The sequence below is a fragment of the Onthophagus taurus genome, chromosome 8 (assembly GCF_036711975.1).
Source record: "Onthophagus taurus isolate NC chromosome 8, IU_Otau_3.0, whole genome shotgun sequence".
NCBI classification, from domain to species: Eukaryota; Metazoa; Arthropoda; class Insecta; order Coleoptera; family Scarabaeidae; genus Onthophagus; species Onthophagus taurus.
This window is the reverse complement of record NC_091973.1, coordinates 8194087-8205719: the sequence shown is the minus strand read 5'-3', so window position 1 is coordinate 8205719 and position 11633 is coordinate 8194087. Positions and strand designations below refer to the sequence as shown.

Genomic DNA, 11633 nt, shown 5'->3' with positions numbered 1-11633 from the left:
TCAAAGCCTCATCCTCAAGTAGGCAAAGTATCGCCTCAAGTCTCGCGGACGACGGCAGGGCATGGAAGTTTAACCTTCCATCTACTCCCCATTTTGGTGGTAAATGGAAGGCAGCAGTTAAGCCACCAAATTTCATTTAAAAAGGATCGTTGGAAATACTCTTTTAACATATGAAGAATTTACGACTCTTTTGGTTGAAAGAGAAGGAATATTCAAAACCTCTTTGTCCTCTCAAAAACGATCCAAATGATTTAACAGCATCTATTCCTGAACCGTCCATTTTATCCATTAATTCTTCTTGGTTTAGTAGATGGCAACTGCTTCGAAAATTTATGGTGCAGTTCTGGGTCTACTGGAGCAAACACAATTTACAATATATTCAGAACCACTCGAAATGGTTCATTAGTTTTGATTAAAGATGAAAAAATGCCACAAGAAAAAGTTGTGAAGACTGCAACCACGTCACCTACACGCCCAATCGTTAAGCTCTGTATGTTTCCTATTGAATAATCATTATTGTACAGTTTTGCTTGATTCAATGTTCAATTATTTTTTAATTTCAGGCATGCTCGAAAAGTTCCAAATACTACTAAGGATAAGAAAACTGATAGGAGTTGCTTAGGACGAAACCAAGGGTAAATGTAGAATGGGTAACCTTTTGTGACCAGAGGTGTTTGAAATTAAACACAACGTGCTACCGCTACTATTGTTTAATCTCATCCTGGAAAGGGTCATAGGAATTGTACTGAATCCTGGAGGTTCGATACACAATCGTCATTGTAAGTAAAGTGGAAAGCAAATTTGTGGTAACAGGACGTAGATAACCTCAACTATCAACGTGGGTTAAAATCCAGACACTGAGGTGGTTGGGACATAAATACCAAAGGACTAAGAGGAAGGCCAAGGAGATGATGGATGTTAAGCAGGATTTGAGCGCCCTGTAGGTGCAGAACTGGGGCAATGTAGCCCAAAATCGAGAAGACTTCTAGAAGAGCCTAAAGTTCAAAGTGAGCTGTAGTGCAATAGTGTGTGGGGTTGGCTTGAAATATTGGCTTTGTTTGGGATTGGGTAGGACTCATTAACTGCTGATGTTCGAATGGTTTGGGTTGAATTAGGATATTCTTTAACATCTGGGACTTAAGTGAGTTGGGTTGGAATATACTTTGAACTAAGCGTTCGAGTTTAAATGGATTGGATTGTTAATAACACCATCCATTTGCTTCTTATTACAAATTTTCCTTTAAAATCGTTCCTTATTATGATCACATTAATAAATAAAAAACAGTTTTTGTCACAAACAAGAAAACTCTTTATTAACTCTTAAGAACACAGAATTGAAATGAAAATACAAACTTCTTAGAAAAACTTAAAATTAACTCCAAAAAAACTTCAAAAATAAATATTAACTCGTTTAAACATAACTTTAAAAAATACTTTAAAGGTAGTTGACTAATTTCGCAGTCCTATTTAGAACACAAAAATGAAATGCAAATACAAACTTTTTAGAAAAACTTAAAATTAACTCCAAAAATAAATATTAACTCATTTAAAGATAACTTGAAAAGATTTTTAAGGTATTTAACCAATTTCGCAGTGGGGGCTGTAATTAAAACGAAATAAAGATTTAATTAATAAGTATGGAAGTAAATTAATTAAGTAAAAAACTTACTCTCTTTGTTCCGGTTGTGGCTCTGCACGAATTCTTGCTGCTTCCTGAGCTCTAACCATTTTCACAACGTTATCCTAAAATAAAATAAAAATTAAAATAAAATTAAATAAATAAAAATTAGCACATACATATTCTTCCTTTAACTCTAAATACTTCTTATTTAATTCATGACTAGATCTAGTGAGATGATCCATTTCAATCTTATGAAATTCCATGTTCATGCGGAACTTAGTTGAGTCATCAGCAGCTTTCATAGCAGCCAATTTATTCTGCAAGTCTTCAACTTTATCAGCTAATTCACTGCAAGCCAAACAACCTAAAATAATATTTTAGTTAATTATGAACAATATGGATAAAATGCTGTATAAATAATAAACCCTTCATTTTTTGGGGAGTTTGCACTTTCTTGCTTGCTAAATTTCTATCTGAGATACTTTTTTCTTTTAATTTGTGTAATTCTTCTTTGGTGTCTCGCAATTTATCTTCAACAGCATGCAACTCTGCTTTAACTTGGAAAAGTTCCTCTTCTTTGCGACGCATTTTGTTGTGCATCTTTGGATCGCGTTTAATACGTCTGCTGATATCTCTGGTATAAAGAACGTGTAGTTCTTTGACGTTTTTAATAACAGTGTTGTTTTGATCAATCACTGATTGGCATTTTCTCCTATAATAAGTTAATTTTAAAAAGTTAATTTTAATTTAGTTAAAGGAATAAGTTCTTACAAATCTTTTAAGCACTCTTTTTCTTCTACAGTAAGTGTTGTGGTATCGCAAGTCATTTCTTCAGCTGCGCTGGTACTAGGTGCGCTAGTAATACTTGTAAGATTAACTTCAGCTGTTCCGAGTTCCGTGGAAAATTCGGTCATCGAAGAAATTTCGGTTCTTGTTTGATAATATTGCAGCGGAGTAACAGAGCTGTATAAAAAATGAAATAAAAAGTTTGAATATAATTTAGATGTTAATTTTTATCTTACCGCTTTTCCGTTTGGAAGCCAACATCTTTAGTTGGGCTTACATCAGTTTGAGCTTCAGTATCTTCAAGCTTAACTTCAAGTTTATGTTTATCAGTTTGTAATGATACATCCAATCCCAAGGTGAAACTTTAAAAAGAATAAAAATTAGATGAATCAATTTTATTTAAAAAACTTACTCTTCTGTTTGAGCCACTGTATCTTCTAATCGGGGTGAAGCTTGTACTTGTTTCTCAAAGCTTTTAAAAGTGCTGTAAACGCGTTGTTGGGCAGCTTCTTTTTCTTGGACTCTTTTGACGAGTTCTTCTTCGCGACGTTTATATTTCGCAGCCATCCCTTCCATGATAAAATCTTGATCGGTTACTTTCTGTTGCAAAGTTTGCACTTCAGTTTGGAGCAAAGCAACGTTTGAGTCGGTGGTTTCTAATTTATCGTAAGCATGAGAGGGCGCTTTGTATTTTTCAATAGCCGCGGTTAAATCTTTAATTTTTGCCGCGAGTTAGTTTTTTTCTCGTTGCAATGCAATATATTCCAAATCTTTTTTATCAACTTGCAAAAGAAGCGATTAAGACATAAATACCAGAGGACTAAGAGGAAGGCCAAGGAGATGATGGATGTTAGGCAGGATTTGAGCGCCCTGTAGGTGCAGAACTGGGGCAATGTAGCCCAAAATCGAGAAGAGTTCTAGAAGAGCCTAAAGTTCAAAGTGAGCTACAGTGCAATAGTGTGTGGGGTTGGCTTGAAATATTGGCTTTGTATGAGCTTGGGTAGGACTCATTAACTGCTGATGTTCGAATGGTTTGGGTTGAATTACGATATTCTTTAACATCTGGGACTTAAGTGAGTTGGGTTGGAATATACTTTGAATTAAGCGTTCGAGTTTAAATAGATTGGATTGTTAATGACACCATCCATTTGCTTCTTATTATAAATTTTCCTTTAAAATCGTTCCTTTTTATGATCACATTAATAAATAAAAAACAGTTTTTGTCACAAACTAGAAAACTCTTTATTAACTCTTAAGAACACAGAATTGAAATGAAAATACAAACTTCTTAGAAAAACTTAAAATTAACTCCAAAAAAACTTCAAAAATAAATATTAACTCGTTTAAACATAACTTTAAAAAATACTTTAAAGGTAGTTAACTAATTTCGCAGTAGGGACTAACTCCTATTTAGAACACAAAAATTAAATGCAAATACAAACTTTTTAGAAAAACTTAAAATTAACTCCAAAAATAAATATTAACTCATTTAAAGATAACTTGAAAAGATTTTTAAGGTATTTAACCAATTTCGCAGTGGGGGCTGTAATTAAAACGAAATAAAGATTTAATTAATGAGTATGGAAGTAAATTAATTAATTAAAAAACTTACTCTCTTTGTTCCGGTTGAGGCTCTGCACGAATTCTTGCCGCTTCCTGAGCTCTAACCATTTTCACAACGTTCTCCTAAAATAAAAAATAAATTATAATAAAATTAAATAAATAAAAATTAGCACATACATATTCTTCCTTTAACTCTAAATACTTCTTATTTAATTCATGACTAGATCTAGTGAGATGATCCATTTCAATCTTATGAAACTCCATGTTCATGCGGAACTTAGTTGAGTCATCAGCAGCTTTCATAGCAGCCAATTTATTCTGCAAGTCTTCAACTTTATCAGCTAATTCACTGCAAGCCAAACAACCTAAAATAATATTTCAGTTAATTATGAACAATATGGATAAAATGCGGTATAAATAACAAACCCTTCATTTTTTGGGGAGTTTGCACTTTCTTGCTTGCTAAATTTCTATCTGAGATACTTTTTTCTTTTAATTTGTGTAATTCTTCTTTGGTGTCTCGTAATTTATCTTCAACAGCATGCAACTCTGCTTTAACTTGGAAAAGTTCCTCTTCTTTGCGACGCATTTTGTTGTGCATCTTTGGATCGCGTTTAATACGTCTGCTGATATCTCTGGTATAAAGAACGTGTAGTTCTTTGACGTTTTTAATAACAGTGTTGTTTTGATCAATCACTGATTGGCATTTTCTCCTATAATAAGTTAATTTTAAAAAGTTGATTTTAATTTAGTTAAAGGAATAAATTCTTACAAATCTTTTAGGCACTCTTTTTCTTCTACAGTAAGTGTTGTGGTATCGCAAGTCATTTCTTCAGCTGCGCTGGTACTAGGTGCGCTAGTAATACTTGTAAGATTAACTTCAGCTGTTCCGAGTTCCGTGGAGAATTCGGTCATCGAAGAAATTTCGGTTCTTGTTTGATAATATTGCAGCGGAGTAACAGAGCTGTATAAAAAATGAAATAAAAAGTTTGAATATAATTTAGATATTAATTTTTATCTTACCGTTTTTCCGTTTGGAAGCCGACATCTTTAGTTGGGCTTACTTCAGTTTGAGCTTCACTATCTTCAAGCTTAACTTCAAGTTTATGTTTATCAGTTTGTAATGATACATCCAATCCCAAGGTGAAACTTTAAAAAGAATAAAAATTAGATGAATCGATTTTATTTAAAAAACTTACTCTTCTGTTTGAGCCACCGTATCTTCTAATCGGGGTGAAGCTTGTACTTGTTTCTCAAAGCTTTTAAAAGTGCTGTAAACGCGTTGTTGAGCAGCTTCTTTTTCTTGGACTCTTTTGACGAGTTCTTCTTCGCGACGTTTATATTTCGCAGCCATCCCCTCCATGATAAAATCTTGATCGGTTACTTTCTGTTGCAAAGTTTGCACTTCAGTTTGTAGCAAAGCAACGTTTGAGTCGGTGGTTTCTAATTTATGGTAAGCATGAGAGGGCGCTTTGTATTTTTCAATAGCCGCGGTTAAATCTTTAATTTTTGCCGCGAGTTCGTTTTTTTCTCGTTGCAATGCAATATATTCCAAATCTTTTTTATCAACTTGCAAAAGAAGCGATTCGTACTCTCTACGGATATCGCTGTCTGCAACAACCGGTTGGTTTTGAGTTAATTCAAGTTCCACGGCTGATAATCGCTGACAAATGCTACATTTATCGCTGGCTTGCCTTGATAATTTCGATTTTAACTCGGAGATTTCGGCATATAAATTTTCATTTTGTTTGCTTAAGTTTTTGTTGATGGCTACTTGTTCGAAATAAGTTGTATGAAAAATTGCAGATAAACTGTCAATTTCCGCTTTTAATTCTTTGCTCTAAATAAAAAAAATTTGTTTTATGATGAATGGGAAAAATAATTAATTAAATTACTTTAACTCGAGAAGCAATCGATTTTTCTAAAGCTGAGTATTCACTGCTAATATCTGTGAGGGAAGGAGTCAAATCACCATCGTCGGTGTCATCGTCGCTATGTGGTAGTTCCGACTCACAATCGGTGCTTAAAAAATTATTTTTATAACAACAAAGCAAATAAAAATATAAACTTACTCAGTATCAATAACATAATTTTCAACAAGTAGCACTTCGGTGAAATTCTCAGGGAATGGAGTAATCAAATCATTTCCAACTTCATTAGATAAAGTTCCATACAACATTTCAAAAGGCATCCTAACACCTTTACCAACATGTACATCAGCAAATGCTTTATTGGCTATCAAAACGTTAATAAGTCGTGTTTCTAGAGTAGAAAACTCCATGTCCTCCATGTATAAAAGCAAATTGCTGAAATCGTGAGGCTTCTCAGCACGTCTTGCAATAGGTAATTGTAACAACTTAATTCTGTGGCGGTATACTTCAATTTCCGTCATAATTTGACTCAAACTATTCTAAAAACAAAAAAAAAATGATTTCTTTGTACACTTTTAAATCAAAACTACCAACCAATTTAGCACATTTCGCTTTGATATTTTCAAGATCTTCATAATAAGCTTCAGTTTGCAACAAAATTTGGCGAAGCAGGCTGACTCTTCCTGCTAGATTAATTATCGGCGAATTTTGGATTTTTCTTGCTTTGCTAGCAAAACTATAATCACCAATTAATTATTATATAAATAAAAAAAAAACTAAAATAATTTCTTACTTTAAAGTAAAATTCGTATTTTCCACCGAAGTCTTCAAAAAAGTTGCTATGATAGCTGTTTTCATGTTACCACCGAAGCAGTTAGAAAAAAGCGATGTTAACACCGAATCACGATAATTCACAGCTTCGTTATCGGCGGTTTTCGTCACCATAGATGTAAATAATGATAAATATCTAAAGAATATTAATAAATTTATTAATTAATTAATAATTAGTAACTTACTTGTTCACGAAATCGCGCTCAGAAAATCTCGAAGAATTCGGGTGACGATCAACGCGTTCAGAACCACCTAAAGTAACCAAGTTTAAGTGGGCGCAAGTCAAATCAGTTGCTTCTGGGTTGAGTTGATGCTCAATAATCTGTGTATAAGAAAAAATTTGTTAAATTAAATTTATTAAAAAAAGGACGTACAAATACATAATGGTCCATTTAACGTAAGACAAGCAATTATCTCGAAAACGGTTCACGAAGGGAAACGGCACCCTATTTTGAAACACTACAATAATACTACTATAACACTATTGTAGTGTAATAACATTTATTCTTATAGATTGTGTTTCATTTTAGCTGTCACAGCAGATATCTTGATTCAGGCCCGGTTCTAGGGATGAAGTCATTATCGTGCCATTTAATTTCAGCCGCCCCCGACAGAGCCACCTTTTTAAAGATCAAGACTCAATAGTTAAAAAAATGTTCAAAAACTAAAAAACTGATATTGCACTAAAATTGCACTTTTCGTGCTTTTTTATTTGCAAGTTCGTCAATAACGGTATCTAAATTAATTTCTTCTGACAATTCTTTTTCTATTCTACTAAACTTAAGTTACTAAGTCTCTCTTGGCACATAGATGATCTTAAATATGATTTAATTAATTTTAACTTAGAAAAACTCCTTTCACCTGTCGCAACTGTGACTGGTAGTGTTAAATATATTCTCAAGACAACAGAAAAATTGGAAAAGGATGAAATTAAACCACTGGTTTGAATGAATTGTAAATTCTTTAAAGGGTCGGTAACATCCTCATTAAGTATTTTGTACATTATCAATTCGTTGTACAAATCTTCACCGTCAACATCCCTAGAGATATCATCGTTATTTCGAACTTCCAAAGCTATATCAAAGTCTGCACAAGATTTTCTTAGATCATCTTCAGACATATTTCTGAATTCAATTAAAAATTTGAACAATGCGTTGCACTCATTTAACGAAGTAAATCTTTCTTGAATAGAATTTAGAGCTGTGTCCAAAAGTGTAAAATAAAATTCCACTTTAAACAATAATTTTGGATCTTGAATCCGTTCATCACGGCATTCATAATCGAAAATACGAACTTTTTTTTTCTGCCTCTTCAAAGGAAATTCTATCTCTATATCTAGATCGGTTGCTAATGTTGTAGCATCGTTAATATACTTATTGAAAGCTGCATCACACCTAGATGAATTTAAGAAGTCAATAATTTTGTTGAGTGATTTCACAGATTCATTAATTGTTGTTGTGGACGATTGTAGTAGCTTACTGGCAATATTAATATTTGAAAGAGTATCATCCCATATTAAAATTGAGCAAATAAATTTAAAAGTAGATATATTGTTTAATAAAGCATTTGCTGCAACTTTCGTTTTTACGTCTCTGGAATCATCCTCTAGCAACATATTTAAACTTTTTATGACGTCTTTTAATTGTAATTTTAGAGGTCTTATGGCTTTTACTCTGCTCTCCCATCTAGTTTCGCACACTGGTTGTAATGTTAGTTTAGTAATATTTGTTTTTAAAATATTCCATCTATAAGGAGACGCAGAAAAAAACGTATATAATTCGTGTACGATATTAAAAAAGCCAACAATTTCAAAAGTTTGCTTAGCTGCATCATTTACCACTAAATTTAACGAGTGGGATGCACAAGGTATATACATAGCCCTTGGGTTTAAATTCTTAAGTCTACATTGCAGACCACTCTTTTTCCCCTTCATGTTGGAACCGTTATCATATCCTTGGCCACGTATGTTTTGTACATCGAAATCATAAGTACTTAATAATTCATTGGTAAAGAAATTAAACAATCCTTCTCCAGTTGCATCCAATACTGGATAGAACCCAACAAATAGTTCTTTAATTTCAATAGGAGATGTACTCATATCCACTATTCTGGCTACAAAAGAAATTTGTTCAACATGCGTTACATCTGGCGTACAATCTAAAATAACAGAAAAATATTTCGATTTTTTTATTAACTCTTGAATTTTTGTTTTTATCGAATTAGCCAGTTCCGTTGTGAAGGTAGATTGCATTGTAGGCAAAAGCTGAGGTGCATTGAACTCAGGTAAAATATACACCTCAGCAAATATGTAAGTAATCGAGTCGACGTTGAAAAGCGACAGTCGGCATCGACTAGGTATAAGAATTAGTAATAGAAATAAAGTACAAATTAGTAAAGGGCAGATTGGGTTTCATTTCATCATCCAAGCCCTCCATAAAAAGGGACATTACATGGCGATCCTGCCAGGATACAACGAATAAAGAAAATTGAAAAAAAAATGAATTGTACGAATCAACGACATCAGTTTTGAAGATTACCGAAAATTATCGCATAGTCAAAAATGGGTTATAATCAATCAAAAGAGGAAAAAAAGGTTATAATTAGCCAAGCTGGTAACAGTGGCGGTACTACTTCGGATGTCCCCTTTAGTGTAAAATATGTTACGGAAATTGTGGTAATACTCTTCATTGTGGTTATGATTGGATATTTCTTGTGGCGTCGATGTGAGAAGAGGATGCAGAAGAAGATGCGAAGAGAAATAATCAGGAGCCGCGACCTAATCGCTTTAAATATTCGTGAAGACCAGTAATGTGCGCGCGTGATGTGTAAAGTTCGGTTGATTTTCCGACCTACATGGAAATCGTCGAGGTTTTCAAGAAACTATTAAGAGGATAACCTATTAGCAAAAACAACGAATACCATTTTATTCAGCCATCGTTTAAAATTTTTGTATGTATGTTACATCAAAATTTCTATTTATTTATATAGTTTTTAGTGATGCATTTAGTTTTTTCAAAAACTGTCGCGTAACGTTTCTAAAATCACGTTTTAAAAAATTTTTAAAAACGGAATGCATCACGAGGTAGTGGAATGTAAAGTAAATCATATTTAAAGAGTTCAATTTTTTTATTAAATGCAGCAAATTTAAATAAAATGGGTTTAAAACGTGTAGTCCGTTTTGATTGCTTGTGGAGTATAAATACGGCAACATCGCAAATATTGCTCCGTCCCAAACATTGCCCGAGACATAGTGGAGCTCGGTATTCTCAGTAACCGAGACGTCGGCGTAGTGTCTCCCAAGAAAAACAAACCTGAAGCGATTAATATTTTCGGATAGATCAAAAAATTTGTATATCATTAATTTAAATTTAAACATTTAATTTACGTAGAATGCAAAACAATGTCTAAATGTGGCAATACATTTTTAATAATGAGAATATTTGCACAATTATCTGATCATCTACTATTAGATTAATTATTAAAATAAATACAAAATAAAAATATAAAGAAGCACCAAAGGTATATTTTAAAATAAATAATACAATATAAATAATAAAAAAATATATTAACTCATAAAAAACTAAAAATTTTCTTAATAACAATTTTTAAATTTTTTCAAACATTTTCTGATATAAGGGTACTAAAATTTTACATCATCGTAAAGAGAAAAACAATCTCTATCAAATGAGCCTAACGAAAGGGTACATTGCCATTTAAAAAAATTCAAGTGTTATTCATTGCTCATTTGTTTTCTGAAATATAAACAATTGAATGCTGTCTTATTATGGCAAATAAAATATTAAACAACTTTTGTATAAAATGTTTTTTTATAAAGTCAACATTTACCGAGATATATACTATATTCCATAAATAATGGGCACCCTATATATGGTGTTTATATATGGGTCACAAAATATATGGTGTTTCTGTAAGTGGTGGCATAATTTCAACCACATATACTGCTAGAGCAAAAATTATGACAGCTAGTCTAAACATTTTTAATCTTTAAATACAGGTTGATTTATTAGCTCACCATCAAACTTTGACATATGATAGCTAATGCAATTACCAAAAAAAAAAATGTTAATGAACATATATCCTATTTCAATTATTTACGAAATTATAACACTTTAAAGTTTTCTGCAGCGAATTTATTAATAGTCAGTAAAATCAAACATTCAACAAAAACAAAGTTGTCATTGTAATATATCAGTTCGGTGTAAGGTTTAATTATTACATACAAGAAGAAACTCAAAATGTACGCTTATAGCACTGAAGAGTATGCTGATATAATTTTCGTGTATTTTTTTTGCAATTGAAACGGTCGACAATCAGTATCAGAATATCAAGAAAGATTTCCACAGCGTCATTTGCCATATTATGCAGTTTTTAGCGATTCTTTCAGAAGACTTTGAGAAACAGGTAATCCTATTCGACCGCATGTAGTTAATGTAGCGGACGAAGAAGCTGTAATTAATGCTGTCATTGATAATCCTTCCATTAGCACTCGAAGAATAGCACACAACATACATGTCAGTCAACATTTTGCATGGCGCGTATTGAATCGACAAGTCCTTCATCCGTATCGTAAACAGAACGTTCAAGCTCTACAGCCAGGAGATAATCAGCAACGGTTAGCATTTTGTGAATGGTTATTGTAGTAACATGCCCAAAATAATGACTTCATTTCAAATGATCGCTGGACAGATGAATCATGTTTTACACGAGATGGTATAAATAATTACCATAATGAACATATCTGGGCATTACAAAATCTGCATGCGATTAGACCAAGGAAATTTCAACAACGTTTCAGCATCAACGTTTGGGGTGGATTATTTAACAACAATTTACTAGGTTTGCATGTACTTGATGGACGTTTGAACGCTGTAAACTACAGATTTTGAACAACACACTTTTTGATTTACTTGAAGATATACCTCTTAATGTATGTAATTCAA

The 11633-nt window shown here is 32.7% G+C and overlaps 2 protein-coding genes across 2 annotated transcripts in view; both read right to left on the bottom strand.

Annotated features, from left to right (window-relative positions):
• Positions 1–1743: 1743 nt before the first annotated feature.
• Positions 1744–3022, bottom strand: LOC139431029 (uncharacterized). The gene is made up of 5 exons (XM_071198596.1): positions 2820–3022; positions 2644–2769; positions 2393–2584; positions 2047–2333; positions 1744–1985 (listed from the first exon to the last, which is right to left on the bottom strand). The coding sequence occupies exons 1-5, from the start codon at positions 2981–2983 to the stop codon at positions 1744–1746; spliced, it is 1011 nt and encodes a 336-aa protein (XP_071054697.1). The 5' UTR covers positions 2984–3022.
• Positions 3023–3657: 635 nt separating this feature from the next.
• LOC111429332 (uncharacterized) overlaps positions 3658–11633 on the bottom strand; it is a 44385-nt gene continuing 36409 nt past the window's right edge. The window contains exons 4-15 of the mRNA XM_071198795.1: positions 6858–6994; positions 6635–6808; positions 6436–6577; positions 6043–6380; positions 5866–5992; positions 5170–5810; positions 4994–5119; positions 4743–4934; positions 4397–4683; positions 4148–4335; positions 4020–4093; positions 3658–3950 (exon numbers count right to left, since the gene is read on the bottom strand). Coding sequence (XP_071054896.1) covers positions 3929–3950; positions 4020–4093; positions 4148–4335; positions 4397–4683; positions 4743–4934; positions 4994–5119; positions 5170–5810; positions 5866–5992; positions 6043–6380; positions 6436–6577; positions 6635–6808; positions 6858–6994 — 2448 coding nt within the window. The 3' untranslated portion in view covers positions 3658–3928. The remainder of the gene's footprint in view (positions 3951–4019; positions 4094–4147; positions 4336–4396; positions 4684–4742; positions 4935–4993; positions 5120–5169; positions 5811–5865; positions 5993–6042; positions 6381–6435; positions 6578–6634; positions 6809–6857; positions 6995–11633) is intronic.

Bases quoted from the DNA above. Each gene is read 5' to 3' on its own strand.
- LOC139431029 (XM_071198596.1), bottom strand. From the start codon at position 2,983: ATGGAAGGGATGGCTGCGAAATATAAACGTCGCGAAGAAGAACTCGTC. The intron at 2,585-2,643 runs GTAAGATAAAAA...TTTTTTATACAG, and splicing joins GGCTTCCAAACGGAAAAGCG to CTCTGTTACTCCGCTGCAAT. The intron at 2,334-2,392 runs GTAAGAACTTAT...AACTTATTATAG, and splicing joins AAAGAGTGCTTAAAAGATTT to GAGAAAATGCCAATCAGTGA.